The 14,437-nt window shown below is 36.9% G+C and overlaps 10 protein-coding genes across 10 annotated transcripts; 4 read left to right on the forward strand and 6 right to left on the reverse strand.

The window, feature by feature from the left end:
* Positions 1–454: 454 nt before the first annotated feature.
* RO3G_05785 (uncharacterized protein) lies at positions 455–1,364 on the forward strand (the record flags this gene model as incomplete). The annotated part of the gene is made up of 2 exons (XM_067660375.1): positions 455–473; positions 532–1,364. 2 exons carry the CDS (start codon positions 455–457, stop codon positions 1,362–1,364), a joined length of 852 nt encoding a protein of 283 aa, XP_067516476.1.
* Positions 1,365–1,387: 23 nt separating this feature from the next.
* On the forward strand, positions 1,388–1,672 carry RO3G_05786 (uncharacterized protein; the record flags this gene model as incomplete). The annotated part of the gene is made up of 1 exon (XM_067660376.1): positions 1,388–1,672. One exon carries the CDS (start codon positions 1,388–1,390, stop codon positions 1,670–1,672), a length of 285 nt encoding a protein of 94 aa, XP_067516477.1.
* Positions 1,673–1,892: 220 nt separating this feature from the next.
* RO3G_05787 (uncharacterized protein) lies at positions 1,893–2,276 on the reverse strand (the record flags this gene model as incomplete). Its single annotated transcript, XM_067660377.1, has 1 exon — positions 1,893–2,276. The coding sequence occupies one exon, from the start codon at positions 2,274–2,276 to the stop codon at positions 1,893–1,895; it is 384 nt and encodes a 127-aa protein (XP_067516478.1).
* A 598-nt stretch (positions 2,277–2,874) lies between these two features.
* Positions 2,875–4,723, reverse strand: RO3G_05788 (uncharacterized protein; the record flags this gene model as incomplete). The annotated part of the gene is made up of 6 exons (XM_067660378.1): positions 2,875–2,949; positions 3,000–3,289; positions 3,449–3,512; positions 3,681–4,436; positions 4,507–4,653; positions 4,709–4,723. The coding sequence occupies 6 exons, from the start codon at positions 4,721–4,723 to the stop codon at positions 2,875–2,877; spliced, it is 1,347 nt and encodes a 448-aa protein (XP_067516479.1).
* Positions 4,724–5,077: 354 nt separating this feature from the next.
* Positions 5,078–5,542, forward strand: RO3G_05789 (uncharacterized protein; the record flags this gene model as incomplete). Its single annotated transcript, XM_067660379.1, has 1 exon — positions 5,078–5,542. The coding sequence occupies one exon, from the start codon at positions 5,078–5,080 to the stop codon at positions 5,540–5,542; it is 465 nt and encodes a 154-aa protein (XP_067516480.1).
* Positions 5,543–6,119: 577 nt separating this feature from the next.
* Positions 6,120–7,422, reverse strand: RO3G_05790 (uncharacterized protein; the record flags this gene model as incomplete). The annotated part of the gene is made up of 7 exons (XM_067660380.1): positions 6,120–6,255; positions 6,317–6,414; positions 6,475–6,634; positions 6,689–6,909; positions 6,971–7,057; positions 7,114–7,193; positions 7,359–7,422. 7 exons carry the CDS (start codon positions 7,420–7,422, stop codon positions 6,120–6,122), a joined length of 846 nt encoding a protein of 281 aa, XP_067516481.1.
* A 464-nt stretch (positions 7,423–7,886) lies between these two features.
* RO3G_05791 (uncharacterized protein) lies at positions 7,887–8,468 on the reverse strand (the record flags this gene model as incomplete). Its single annotated transcript, XM_067660381.1, has 1 exon — positions 7,887–8,468. The coding sequence occupies one exon, from the start codon at positions 8,466–8,468 to the stop codon at positions 7,887–7,889; it is 582 nt and encodes a 193-aa protein (XP_067516482.1).
* A 539-nt stretch (positions 8,469–9,007) lies between these two features.
* RO3G_05792 (uncharacterized protein) lies at positions 9,008–9,600 on the reverse strand (the record flags this gene model as incomplete). Its single annotated transcript, XM_067660382.1, has 4 exons — positions 9,008–9,134; positions 9,222–9,244; positions 9,351–9,427; positions 9,480–9,600. 4 exons carry the CDS (start codon positions 9,598–9,600, stop codon positions 9,008–9,010), a joined length of 348 nt encoding a protein of 115 aa, XP_067516483.1.
* Positions 9,601–10,870: 1,270 nt separating this feature from the next.
* On the reverse strand, positions 10,871–12,427 carry RO3G_05793 (uncharacterized protein; the record flags this gene model as incomplete). Its single annotated transcript, XM_067660383.1, has 3 exons — positions 10,871–11,745; positions 11,811–12,275; positions 12,325–12,427. The coding sequence occupies 3 exons, from the start codon at positions 12,425–12,427 to the stop codon at positions 10,871–10,873; spliced, it is 1,443 nt and encodes a 480-aa protein (XP_067516484.1).
* Positions 12,428–12,999: 572 nt separating this feature from the next.
* Positions 13,000–14,338, forward strand: RO3G_05794 (uncharacterized protein; the record flags this gene model as incomplete). The annotated part of the gene is made up of 3 exons (XM_067660384.1): positions 13,000–13,417; positions 13,601–13,739; positions 13,795–14,338. 3 exons carry the CDS (start codon positions 13,000–13,002, stop codon positions 14,336–14,338), a joined length of 1,101 nt encoding a protein of 366 aa, XP_067516485.1.
* Between the last annotated feature and the right edge of the window lie 99 nt (positions 14,339–14,437).

Below are 14,437 nucleotides of genomic sequence, written 5' to 3' on the forward strand. Positions count from 1 at the left end.
AATTGAATGGCTGAAACAATTTAACTAACTTCGTATGTCTCTCTATGCACCCTACTTTCCTTTCTCCTTTTTTACCCTTGAACCCGAAGGGTTTTTTTTTCTAAACATCACACCTCCAAACGGATTGATCTGGTCCGGGCGGACGCGTATTTGTTTTATTTTTTAGCGCTCAATTGGATCTTTAATAAAATATAACGTTTAAACAAAAATAAATGGAGCTAACTGGAAAATAGTTGTCCGCTTGTTAGCAAATGATTGTCGTTTTCGAAATTCTATTTTGTCATTTTACACAAAGTCAAATTGGCGTTACTAAACGTACGCTTTTTTCGTTACGTTACGGTACGCTTTTTTCGTTGCATTTATTTATACTTGGGTACGGTACGCTTCTATTTTCTTGTCATTTTTTATTTTTCTTCTTCTACTATTCAATCTACTATTCATCTTGAAACAAGTAATGATTCCTTTGATGGTATGTAAAATATATTGTGTAAATAAAAGTATTTTTTCTCACATACAATAATGTTTTAGAAGATACAGATTACTTGTTGCCAGAAGAGTTTGTTCCTGTTAGCGACTTAATTAGCAAGGCTGTTCTAACTGATGACAACATCATCACCATTATATGCAAAAATATTAATAACAGTCCACAGAATCACTATATGGCCGCCTCTAGCGAGTTTTTGAATAAAAGCGCCTGTGATGTTCTATATCTCCTAAAAGTGGCTCTCAGTGAATACCCGCCCATAATAGTAGAAATCCAAAAAGATGTCAATGAAACATACATGGCCTGTGCAGCACGTTACTCAGCATTAGTTTATGAAAAATACAGTAAACACCCAATTATTATAATAATTGGTGTGTCTACGATAACCTCATCAGTAGCCATCAGGCTAGCTCCAGCCACAACCCACCCATATAGTCTAGAAGTCCCATGTCTCTTCTGGGCCAAGCGCTGTTTATTAATGTCTTCAATCACATTATCAAAAATTGAACTAACTGAGCGACTAGAATCTTTAGCAGTTGTTAGTGTGTTTTTGTGTTCACAAAAACTCTCGATAAAATACCTTGATTCTGGTTCGGATGACCCAACTATGAAACTTTTATATAAAGTGGCAATAACTAACGTTCAACAGTTAGTTGGTGGAAAAACAGAAGAAGCAGAAGCTATTCAGTCGATTTGTGACAATACGGAGAATCAAATAAAAAAAATAAAAAGGTGTATGCAACAGGAGGATAGAATCGCAATCGAAAAAGCAATGCTATACTTGGATGATACATCTGATTATCTCAGAAGACAAAAAAGAAAATATACGATGGGAAGACAAGCGACTCTTATTCCTGATACCTCTTCAATTAAATATTGAAATCTCAACAATCAAATTCAACCATGTATAACAACTTTATTGAATTACGTGATTATGTCAAACATTTTCAGAATAAAAATTCAAGAAGAATCAGCTGGAAACAATGCTTCAAACAAGGCCATGAAGAAAAAAAAGCAGTGATCATGGAATTCTCAACAAGTGAAAGATTCAGAAGTCAGTACAATAAACGCGTCAAGTTCTTCACCACTAGTGCTATGCCCAGTACTATACCCACCACCTCCACCGGTACCATGTCCTCTTCCTCTACTAGTACTATGTCCTCCGCCAACACTTGTGAAATTCCTTAAAAGTGGTTATTTATAAATAAATCATTTATTTGACAATATGATCTTGTTATGATGCTTGGTGGCCATTCCTATCTCCAATAATGGGTGATTTTTCATCTCATTTTTGTTGTTAATATTGTCTTCTGATAGCAGTAAACATTTTTTCGCCCAAAATGTGCATTGTATTTCTCTAAGAAATGGAAGTTCTTGACATTGTGAAGTTTGGTCAAAAACGTTCTCATTAACTTTCTGTTGACTGATGATCAAACAAATAGGAAGTGTTATAATGATCCCAAATATCAGTACAATGTTGAATTATTTGAGACATTTTTAAATTGTCTAATTTCTCACTGACGTTGATAAGTATAGGCGGTAAAGAATTTTGAGTACCATCTGGAATATAAAGTATGTTGCACGCATAATTATTTGGTAATTCTTTTGGTGCAGAAACATATGAGTTTTCTGATGCGTTAATGAGACTTTTAGTGACAATATTAATGATTCGTTGGTCAGTGAGAATAAGGTCGCATATCAAATCATTTCTAGGAGTATATTCAGTTGGGAGAACAAAGTTACTGAAATCTTGATCCTTTTTGTCTAAACTCGAAATTTCCTGTTGGCTCATTTTATAAAAAAAATCGTACCCATAAAAAAAAAGCATACGTACTCCAACAAAATAAAATTAAGAGTGAAATGTGGCTAGATACACTACTTTCTTTTCTTTTTCCTAATATAGTCAGTACACTGCTTGTTACAGTAAAGATAGATAGCTTTTATTGAATGTTAATATTTTGATAAGATATAATATGTATAATTTATAATGTAATACCTACTTTTTCTAGTCCCTTTACATATATGAATATTTGAACCAAAGAGGAAAGAAAAGTAGACATTAGGTGAAGGGATGTTTATAATAGTGAGTTGTAGTACAAGCAGTGTACTGACTATATTAGGAAAAAGAAAAGAAAGTAGTGTATCTAGCCACATTTCACTCTTAATTTTATTTTGTTGGAGTACGTATGCTTTTTTTTTATGGGTACGATTTTTTTTATAAAATGAGCCAACAGGAAATTTCGAGTTTAGACAAAAAGGATCAAGATTTCAGTAACTTTGTTCTCCCAACTGAATATACTCGGCACCCAAAATTAATTTTAGTGGGGAACTTTTTTTTATAAGATAATTGGGAAAATATAAAGTAAAATATACTCTCTCTGTTTTATTATTTAGTTCTCAACAAATCTAGTAAGCTTTTCAATATCTGCACAATCTTCTTCCACCAATCTTTCACCAGGACCAGCCTGTGGGATAGTCAATAAACCGTTTTTTATACAACTGCAGTGATATTTACCTGAGTCCATTTGAATAAGGTTGGAATAGCAGAAAGATTAAAACGAACACGATAAGGATGCGTTGTGTTTCCTTTCCATTCGTTACGTCCACCAACAGGTGCTTCTAACAAGATAGCATCCTTGACTGGAATAATAGCTTTTCTGACAAGTGGATCGGCAATCACACAATCAGGACACCAAGATTCAGATGTCTCGGGCACTTCAGTACCGAAAAAAAGGACAAAAACAGGGTTACCTGTTTCAACTGCCTTGTTGACTTCAGCATCAAAGTTTTCAAGATTTACACGAACTGCTTTCATTTTTTTTATTGTATGAAAAGGAAAAAAAGAGAAGATTTTTTTTTAATTTTTATGTCCTTTTACTGAGTTTATAAATTATGTTTAAAATGTATGCCATGATGCTCATAATCAAAGTCGATTGCACCATTAAAACATAACACTTGTATTACTAATATTTATTATTAATTTGATGTATTCTCTTGGTGTAATTCTCCTTGAAGCTGATTGACAAGTCTATGTGAAAAAAAAAAGAGGGTTGGCAAGCAGTGTATTAGTCATATTTTAGAATTTACTTTATCAACTGTTCGTTCTCATCACGATGAGCTTTTTTAGTTTTTTCTAGTTCTTTCAACTTGATCTACTCAAGCATTAATAAGAGACTAAATATCACAAGAAACGTACCTCATATTCTTCAATTTCCTTTTGTTTTGATGCCACTAATGCTTTTACTCGGTAAGCATAATCTTCCAATTCTTTGTTCTTTGTATCTATCGCTGATTGATATTGATCATGCATCACACTAATCTCCTTTCTATGTTGCTCAGCAACTCGAATCAGACGCTCCTCATCCACATTCTTCACCCCATTTTTATTGCCCACTTGCTGTTCTAACCGAGCAATGGTCTTTCGGAGCTCTTGTATATCGTTTGCCTTTTCCTGACCCAGCCTGTTCAATTGATTCTCATGTGTCTCCTTGATCTCCACCAGGCGAGACTTCAAGTCGTCCAATTCTTTTTGTTTGGCCTCTAAACGTTTGATATACATCTCGTTTCCGCTCGTTTCTGATGTAGACAGACTTGTAGTAGGTGTCAGTCTCGTAGTGTGTTCCAAACGCGTGGTTGCAGCCTCAAGCGAATTTTGCAAGGTCTCGACTCGATCTAGCAAATTCTCAATCTCACCTGATCGTTCTTCAATCTCGAGTTCCTTTTGATGACAGGCTTGCTTCAACTCACCGATTTGCTTCTCATAAGCTTGTTCAAGGCTTTGGATGCGGTCATTATGTTCCTGCTGCTGCTTCTCCAGCATGTCCTGAAGCACATCAACTTCTTGTTGAGCCGCCTTGGTTTTTTCTAACCAGGCCATTGCGGTATCATCTGTGCCATTCTGTAATTGACGCATCTCTTCTCGCTGACGACGCTCAAGACCTTCAATCTGTAGCTGAGATTGATGTTTTGTGTTGCTCAAGGGCTGAGGTGGCGTTTGTCAAGTCAGTTTCAAGTTTGCGAACATGGCTACTTGTTGTTGAATTTTCCAAGTTCATAATTTGTTCTTCCAGGGATGCAATGTGGGTTTTATAGTTGATGATTTCTGCCTTGTCCTGGTTGATCTCATTTTGCTTTGTTTCTAGTTCATTTTTAAACCGATCATTTTCAGCCTATGAGGGGTAAAAATTAAAACCTAAAATTATTTCATTCTGGTTTACTATTTACCTTGACAGAACTCATTTGCTCTACTATTTCTTTATCTTTTGCTTCCAACTTTTTTTCATATTCGTCCCTTAATTTAATCAACTCTGATTCTAATCTTTTTTCGTGGCTTTCCGACAATTTATTTATCTCTTGCCGGTGTGCCTCTTTTAGCTTTTATAATCACATCAGTAGCAATTTATCATAACTATTTCCCTTCTTACTTGATCTACTATTTGTTGATCTTTATTTGTTGCCTATTTCAGGTTACACACCTATGAATTTATGTTTGAATTAAGCTTACATTTTCAGTAACTGAAGAAGGAGAAGATTCTATTTGCTTCTTTAATATTTCAATTTCTTGTTGAAGCGATGCTACCTGTTTTTCATTCTATGACACTACTTAGGCATGTTCAAAAATGTATATCTACACAAACCTCTTTTTTTAATCTTTCAATCTCCTTTTCCTTTTGTTCCAATAGCTCTTCTGAAACTTTTTCTTTAATAGTCGATTCTGCAAGACTTGTACGTTTTGTATGGCTGGTTGTAGATGCCACACGAGCCAGTGGTGAGCTGAGTGGTCGATTAGATGAAGTTGTAGAAGAAGGCACGACCGACCGTCGTCTGGTAGGACTTGCTGCTGCTGTTGTCTTGCTGGGTGTTGCTGGTTTGGTTAAAGGTGTCTTGCTCGGTCGAACTACTCTATTAACTGAAGGTGATGTAGGTACGGTTGACGGTCTTCTGGGCGATGGACTAGAAGGTGTTGTGGTCGTACGATCTGTCTTGATAGCAGCTGGTGGTGCCTTTCTTGCAGTTGGTTTAGGATCGGTTGACTTATTGGCGAGAGTATTTGGCTGAATACCAAGATCTGAAAGAATCGATTTTCGTTTAGTTGTTGAACGGCTTACTGGTTGAGTCTTGTCTGCCATTTCGAAAAGAAAGAGAAATCGAAAAAGAAAAAAAGAAAAAGGCTGTTTCCCCTCCTCTTTTTTTTTTTTTTTTTTTTTCAAGTGTAACATTTGTCAAATATTGGTTTTTGACTGTAAATTTGTGGATATTTTTTTGTTTTATTTTGCAAAGCTTTTTCCGCTTTCCTAAACTTTTACTATATTTGGACAACAATTCAACACTCGTCTTAGACTTTTTACGCTACAAAACAACAACAGCTACAACTTCAATTCGACCTTTATTATCATCAATCACTGCTTATAGACTCCGATGGTCTTCAGGGATCAGCTAACCATCCTTTTGTCTACAGAGGAAGTTGATTCTCTTCTCTCAGCTTTTAGTAAAGAGTGTAAACGCTTAATATGCCCAAACTGTAGTCAACAAGGCCACTTCCGACGACATGGTTCAACCAAGTCAGATCCACCACACCTCTTGTTCCACTGCGTTGGCTGTGGTAAATGCTTTCAGGCAGCATCAATGAAGCATATTATTCATGAATGTCATACTTCTTATTACGAAGCATGCGAGAACATGCTTGCAAACAAGGCTTGATCAAATTAATGTTGAGGCATGCCTCAGATTCAGACAAGGTATCACCCACATCGTCATAAATCTCCTCACCACTATAACATAAAAATGGTAATATTGTCAGTAAAAATCTAAAATTACATTTTTGCAACTTACAACAACATGAAAAAGTCAATTAGCGTTTTCTTCTCAACTACATTGCCCTCGGCAGAACGTAAGTCCTCAATAGACCCCAGCATATGATTACGGCTGGTCTATTAATTGACAGATTAGTGGCTCTGATTATTATTTGAATCGTCTTTACATATACTTACTGATTGGATTATGTTCTTGACCGCCTCCTTGTAACTATTACTGAAATTATATTGCTTGATCGCTGTAGTTTCGTACTTCATTCGGGTATAAAGACCTTCTGGAAGAGATGGACGGTGGCGTAAATTAATCCCATACCAAATTACACCATGCTTTTCTGGGCTATATTATTTTGTTAATTTTCAGAATAAAAGATGAGTATTCGTATGTTAGTACCTGAGAGATGGAAGGTAGTTGTTATTTTGAGCAATGTTTAAAAACTCCTTCCAGCCTTGCCAGATGTTCTTTTTTGGTTCAATTCTATCTTCTTCAACATCACTTCCAGACATAACAGAACGATCATTACTACTTGTAGCTACACTTGTCTTTAATTTCTTCTGTCCACGCTCGTCTTCTTCATGAGCTACTTCTTGCATCATTAATGATTTTATTATTGCCTATATTAATCCTTAGCGATACAAATACATATGTACAAATAAATACTTTCTATATTTTTACCTTGTCCGACTTTTGCTTAATACTGCTATTTTTAAAGTCATCGGCAAATCCGTAGAATCTTTTAATTGCAGCTTTGCCGGATGTTGTCTATATAAAGTTACAGTAAGAAATTCGATTTTGTTTAAAAAAAAAAGCTATCATACTTCGTTGAAACGGCACATGGCAATTAACATCGTTTTAGCAACGGTACCAGGAACAATTAATTTTTTCAGGTTGTTCGCGTCTTTCAATGGATAATTATGCGATACGCGTTTCGTCAATACTGGATCCTTTTCATAAGGATCACTTAAGTAGGCTATAGCCTTCCAATCACAGGTTCTTTAACTTTCCAAAAATCTAGTAACAACTTTTTTAAAAAAATTCAATATTATCATTAGTAGTTACTTACTTGGAAGAATTAAAGTTTCGCAAACTTTGTCAGTATAATCGACCTTTAGGTATTTGTTAAGCATCGTTGTAATTAAAGAGAGTATGAAGTTACAAGAATATACTATTTTCACTTACTATTTGCGCAAATAATAAGTGAAAATAATGTATAGGATGCGAAAAAACGAAGGAATGAACAAACTCAGCCGTTTTGGTGGAAAAAATAAACTTCAATTCTCCACACGTGACACATTTCCAATGAATAACCTCAATTTCTTTTTTCGATCCAATGGTATTGGTTATTGAATGTACATTTGCGGGTAGTTTTTTTTTTTTTTTTTTGGCTAATCCATCCTTTAGAGAAGAAATGGCGGGCAACAGCAAACTTGGCAGGTACTCTTATGAACTGTAATGCGCGTTCCATACGGTCGCAATGGTGCATAAAAGCGCGGTTTGTACGTTCTTCTATTGGCAAATTTGCGTATTTAGGATCCCTAAGATTTTGGGGACTACAAGGGTCAAAGTCATCTTTGATGGTAACTTTAAATCGCTAAAGTTGTTGTCGCAGTTCAGCAGCATAGTCATTATGAACCAATAAGGTCAAGATGTTTCGATCAGGATAATATATGTCAAGGATTCGGTTGTTATTAATGTCAAGCTTTCGCAAACGGGATCTAACCTGTCCGATTGGAACTCTAGCCTTCGTAGGAACGTAAATAGATTGGAAGCCTTGGTTGTCTGATGGTGGCTGAGGGAAGCGTGCAGCAGCCTCTTGGCGCTGTAGGCGTCTTTGGTTACGAGTTGCAATTAGATTGTCCTTAATATGTTGTATCTTAGCAGGCTCGTGCCAGGGAGCGGATTCGATGTTACTCATTTGGGTCATAACTTCGGGGGTTCGACGAGGGGGTTGCTGATTTAAACTGGGAAAAGGATCCGCAGTTTGAGTTTGTAAAAGTTGTTGCTGGAATTTATCAGTTTGAGAGCGAAGGCTATTAATTTCTGCTCTTGCCTGTTGAATATCTTGTGTCAAGCATTGGATTGTATCAAGGAGAGTTTGCAAGTCGTTTTGGCTGCTGTGAGTTGTTGGTGTGTGCGAATTGTTATTTTCTTGGAAAGATCTAGTTCCTTCCATGTCTGTCGGTGCCTGGATTTGCGATTGTTCTTGACATTCATGAATAATATGCTTCATTGATGCTGCCTGAAAGCATTTACCACAGCCAACGCAGTGGAACAAGAGGTGTGGTGGATCTGACTTGGTTGAACCATGTCGTCGGAAGTGGCCTTGTTGACTACAGTTTGGGCATATTAAGCGTTTACACTCTTTACTAAAAGCTGAGAGAAGAGAATCAACTTCCTCTGTAGACAAAAGGATGGTTAGCTGATCCCTGAAGACCATCGGAGTCTATAAGCAGTGATTGATGATAATAAAGGTCGAATTGAAGTTGTAGCTGTTGTTGTTTTGTAGCGTAAAAAGTCTAAGACGAGTGTTGAATTGTTTTCCAAAATAAAAAAAAAAAAAAAAAAAAAAAAAACTATCCACAAATTTACAGTCAAAAACCAATATTATCCAATTTGGGAACATGATCACACACGCCCACACATGAAATTGTCCCAGACACACAAAATGCAGAGAGGCTTATACTAATTTTTTTTATTCTACACAGTTTCTATCTAATCTCTATGCATATACCAATCGATACCTGCTGAGAATGCAGCAAAACCACCAGCACCTAATGCCATGGCTTGTGGACCAGCCTTTGCTGCAAGTAATCCTCCTGTAAAAGCACCTGCTGCAACACTATTATATAAATCATTCTTTGCTCTATACTTTTTTTTTATTGCAATGTTAGAAAATTTGTAGTATTTTTTTTACAAGTCTACTTACAGATTCAATACAACACTCTGATCCTGAATAGATCATGCCCACCACACCAAAATTTTTTGCCATGGACCAAGCTCGAGTACCCATATCTTTAAATACATGTTTGATTTGTTGTTTTGTTGTTTGTTTTACTAGGTCTTCATTCATCATAGGTCCAGCATATTCAAATGATGACATGAATAAACCAAATGCTCCACCCATCACAAAACCTATTTATACATGTCAGGGGGGGAAATTAAGAATGCAGCAATATTACTTTACCTGCTGCTCCTGACATGGCTGTTTTCACAACACAGCTTTCCATAGCAGCATGCATCATTTTAATTGTTTCTTGCTCCTGTGGGCTCATTTGACTATTTTGTCCGTTGAATGGAATGCTCATGGTATATAATTATATGTTTGTAAATACTAAAGAACATTGAAAATAAATTTCTCGAGCTATCCTGACAGACGCAGCCCTGAATGTGTGACCTTCTGTGACGTTTAAAAATAAAAATCTAAGCATCTGCTAAAGCTTTTTATTTAAATTCATAAGCTCTAATAACAAATAGAAAATTCAAATTACAAAGAGAAAAAGTGGATTCAAATCAACTGAACACATATGTCAACCCAAATTAGATTATATTTTTTTTATGAAATGCTGATCCATGTCGTCTTGCCCCTTATGTATACCTCTTTGAAAAGTTCCATCTTCAAAAGTCATCATTAACCACACTAAATCAGTTACACTACCTTGTTAAGTAGCATGAGTGACCCTCGTTTGATGACATTCAGTAGCTTCAATATTCACAGAAGACAAGAATTGATGAAGCTTGATGTAAACCACCACTGTCATCATATAAATTTTGACCTCGAAGCTCAGTTTGCTTTACAAAAAAGGCAACACTTGGATCAAATCTGTGAAATAGCCGGAAATGATGGGTCATGTTTTGACAGGTCAATAAGATACAGTTTTATTGTTCTGGGCTCAATATTTACAAACGAGTTTAAGAATGGATTTCGATAAATATAACTGCTCTGAATAGCCAAATTTCAGTTTATACCTAGGCAATCTATAGCGAACAGCACTTCATAAAAATTCTTCTTGATAAATCATACTGATCGTAACTATCGTTTGTCATCTCACCTCAGGCCCTGTTCAAGTTAATACAAGTAGATTTGGAATCTTTCTTTAATGAATAATATTTGATTTTAGAGCTATTGTTCGGTCTCACTAACTCTTCTTTATCTCTTGCATACATGATTAAAGCACTTTACAATAAGCAAATAGACCATGAGATTTTTTTAACTCCTACATATCAGAAGGATGCAAAATGTTAATAAAGCTATTAAATAGTATGCGAGTAAATCAAATCAAATAATTATATTGGCTTTAGGTACTTGCCTTCATCATGTTGTATAGATACAACATATAAATGGCCTTTAAGCTTCAATAGTGCTAGTATATATCTTGTTTAACGCTTCTATTTCATCTTTACCGTCCAAATAGATGCAAAGTTAAATTGAAAAGCCAATGGAATCCTTTTTTTCTACTTTTGTAGTCACTTTTCTAGGCTTCTCTCTGTTTAAGAATAGTAAACTCTCCTTTCTTTTCAAATTCAATATATCAAGATGTATTTTATTATGTTTTGCTTGGTACACATGAAGGAAAATCACTTCACCTTTTCCACAAGTCGTGTCCATCTTCTTCTTCTTGTATTTGGCATGGACAATCGTCTGGCATCATCCTCATAGACCCAGCCATATTTATCAATCGACACACAAATTTCAATGTTCAAGTCATCATCTACCCAAGGTCCTGTTTGATCCACAGTCCACGCATCCTGCGCCTTCCATCGATACCCACGCGGCGGCTTGACGAGTTGTTTTGCGGACCAGGTCTGGAGACCACTGAGGCTCGACCAGGGAGCATGGGGATCATGGACATAGCCATAGTCCGATACCCACATTTGATTTTCAATCACAGAGACCTGCCCTGTCTCTGACTGTCGATCAAAACTCGCTTCCAAGTCAAGATACCACTGCTGCCATGAACGCATGCACCGTTTTCCGGATTGAAGCATGTACGGCGTGAGCTCCTTGACGATGCATTTCACAAAACGTGTCTGGTTGGCATAGAACGAAAGCCCGGCGGACAAGAACACGATCCTCAGGGAGACAAAGAGAGCGACGGGACCCATGAGGACAAAGAGAACCGCAAGACACTGAAGCATGTGCGCCGTCTGTGACTCAGAGGACCAATCGATCTGACGCGACTGTGCTACGATCCAGTCGTATGCATCGCTGATGTCTCCCATCGAGTTCTGAATGTTTTGCAAGTTTCGCAAGTATTCAGGTGAATCACTGGCACTGTCGGGCTGATAGAGCGGAAACGAAAAGGCTTCCTTTTTCTCATCTCTTCTTTTAGGCAAAGGATCGGGTTTGTTCTTTTTTTTATTCTTGTTCTTTTTTGCCTTGGCATGCTTGGAGAGGACGAGATAGATCAGGACCGATTGAGGTATGAATAAGATCAACTTGGGATACAGACCTGTGAGAGAGAGAGAGATGAGTACAATCCTAAACTAGGTTCGACCGTATTCCTTCCTACTTTACACACTAAACAATAAACAAAAAGAGATATCCAAGTATCCAAAGGCTTTTCCCAACTCAACAAGAGCATCACTCGATCACGAAATTGAAAGATTGGACCTACGCGGCTCACAAACCTCGTGAAATTCTTTGTGGTTGTCTGAGGATTCAGGGGCGGTTGCTTTTTCAGAAACTCCGTCACGGGCCTATCTTGATTCAAGGCAGCGTTGGCCACCATTGTTTGAAATTTCTCAGAAAAAAGGATATCCTGGATATGATTCAATGCGCTCTCTGTAGCATGTTGAATATAATCTGGCGTCATGATGGTCAATCGAGTTTGCTGCAATTGTGTTTTCATTGTCTGAAAATAGACTTGTTCGATTGAATCCTTATTGTATCTCGTATCATCATCCAGGAACCGTGTGGGTATGGATTTTGAACAGTTCTTGAACATGTCTTTACATTTAAAATGACAAGCTTCACCACACTCTGTGAATGAATGATGGTCAGTGCCAGTCTTATGTCTTGTTGACTTTACCTTTGCATTGAAGGCCTTGTTTGATCAATCCCCACAGCAGCTGTTTACAGTATCCACAATAAGTAGGTTGCGTAAAAGTCTTTGTTCGAAATGAATGAATCATTTTTTGTAGGAATAATAAACAAAAGTGGTCTGAGCACACAAACGATAAAAAAGAGAAGAAGAATAAAAAAAAAAGTAAAAAAGAAAAAAAAAAACAAGTTTCCTTTTTTTGCTAAAGTCATCAAGAACGAAAAGCCACGATGTACGAAAATGATTTTTGTACCCTTTTGACATATCAATCACAAGATGGTTCAAACAAGGAAAGGAAGAAGAAAAGTCAGTTTTCGCCGTCACCTTGTTATTTTCTAATCGCTTTTATATCGTTATTCTCAAGGAAACATAAGGGCCAGTCCTTCTTTGTTTGGCCGCTCTGCTCTTTTTTTTTTTTTTTTTTTTTTTTTTTTTTTTTTTTTTCACAAGGCAAAAGACAAGCGCCATACGAGATAGGGCTCTTTCAGGTTATACAAAAAGAATCTTTGTTGCTGTGTTTCAAAGAAACAAGAATGAAAATCAAACTTTTCTTTTTTTTTCTTTATTCTTTTGAAGCAGTAATCTATTTTTTTTTAAAGAAAAAAAAAAAAAAAAAAAAAAAAAAAAGAGCAAGTGCTTCTTTTTTTTATTTAGTTTTTATTTATGCCGCCTGATAATACAGCAGTGGTTAGTACCACTTTTGAAAAGTCATTTTTAAAAGATCGTTCCATTACTTTTGATCACAGTGGATTCAAGTTATCTCTTTACAAAAATAGCAAAGTCTACCGAATCGTTTTAAATAATCCAGTAAAGTCCAGCAAGATTTGTCTTAACCGATGGAATCGTATTGACTTGAAGCTTGTCACCGAGATGGGCTTGCCTGTCATGGCGACCGAACAACCCATCGTGACCAGCTGCAAGCTATTACAGCGAGAGACCATAGGCTATGCTGAATCCAAAGATCTCTTGATTGACTGTCGTCCAATAGCAGCAGATTCATGGGAAGGCATGAACGATAAAGAAAGGAGTGATCAAATTGGATGCTTTGAGTACAGGATCATTCTTCATAACACAGTGTGCAGTAATAACACCTTTTTTATTTATATTCACGCAGATGAACTATCACAGCATGCACTGCCTCTTTGCCTCGGACCATTTCAGCTCATCCAGGATTTAACGCCAGAAAAGAGGTTGTTTTGGGATGATACGACGCATGATGTGAATATGCATCGTGTGTTGCCTTTGGACGATCGACATCATTTAGTGTTGAAAGAGATGTGGGATAATGGCACACCAGGCAAATTATGGGATTCTGCTTTGGTGATGAGTCAGATTATCATTCGACTGTTCAAATTCAATAAAGAATTCTTGTCTGGATTACGTATCATGGATTTAAGCGCAGGGTAGGATGACGCTTCGAGAAGAGAACAAGCGAGTGTATTTAATATGTTTACATAGTGTTGGTTCACTTGGTTTACTCATCTCAGAATTATCTCACGTTTACAGAATACCTAACCCACCGACTGTTGTCTTGACAGATATACCCGAAGCATTACTACTCATCAAACACAACCTATCTCTCAACGACAACCATCACCATGTACAGATCAAGACCCTCCGATGGGGACTGGTCCGAGATATCGATCGAGTACTCAAACGACGTCCGTTTGATTATATCTTTGTGTCCGACGTCTTGTACAACGCCAGTGATTTCTATTCACTCATTGTCACTTTCCGCTTATTGTGTGATGCAGCTCACCCCACCAAACTCTATATGGGTTATAAACCGCGAGGATTAAAGGCCTATGAAGAAGACATCTTTTTTACTAATTGTGCCGTGTATTTTGATATTCAACAATTGGGACTGGAAGAGTTCGAACAGGATTTGTTGGGGAATGAACATCAGGCAGATGAATCGCTTGATCGATCCTTGGGATTTACAGGTGTCCAGTTGTATAGACTGTTGCCCAGAAAAGAAAAATTGATCCAAAAGGAAAAGTGAACAAACAAAAGAAATAAAGCTTAATTTGTCCGTTGAGAATGATTGATATCTTTATACCAAAGAGATAGAAAGCATGTCAATAGTATTCACTCTTTGATC

The sequence above is a fragment of the Rhizopus delemar genome, genomic scaffold, assembly GCF_000149305.1.
Source record: "Rhizopus delemar RA 99-880 supercont3.4 genomic scaffold, whole genome shotgun sequence".
Lineage (NCBI taxonomy): Eukaryota > Fungi > Mucoromycota > Mucoromycetes > Mucorales > Rhizopodaceae > Rhizopus > Rhizopus delemar.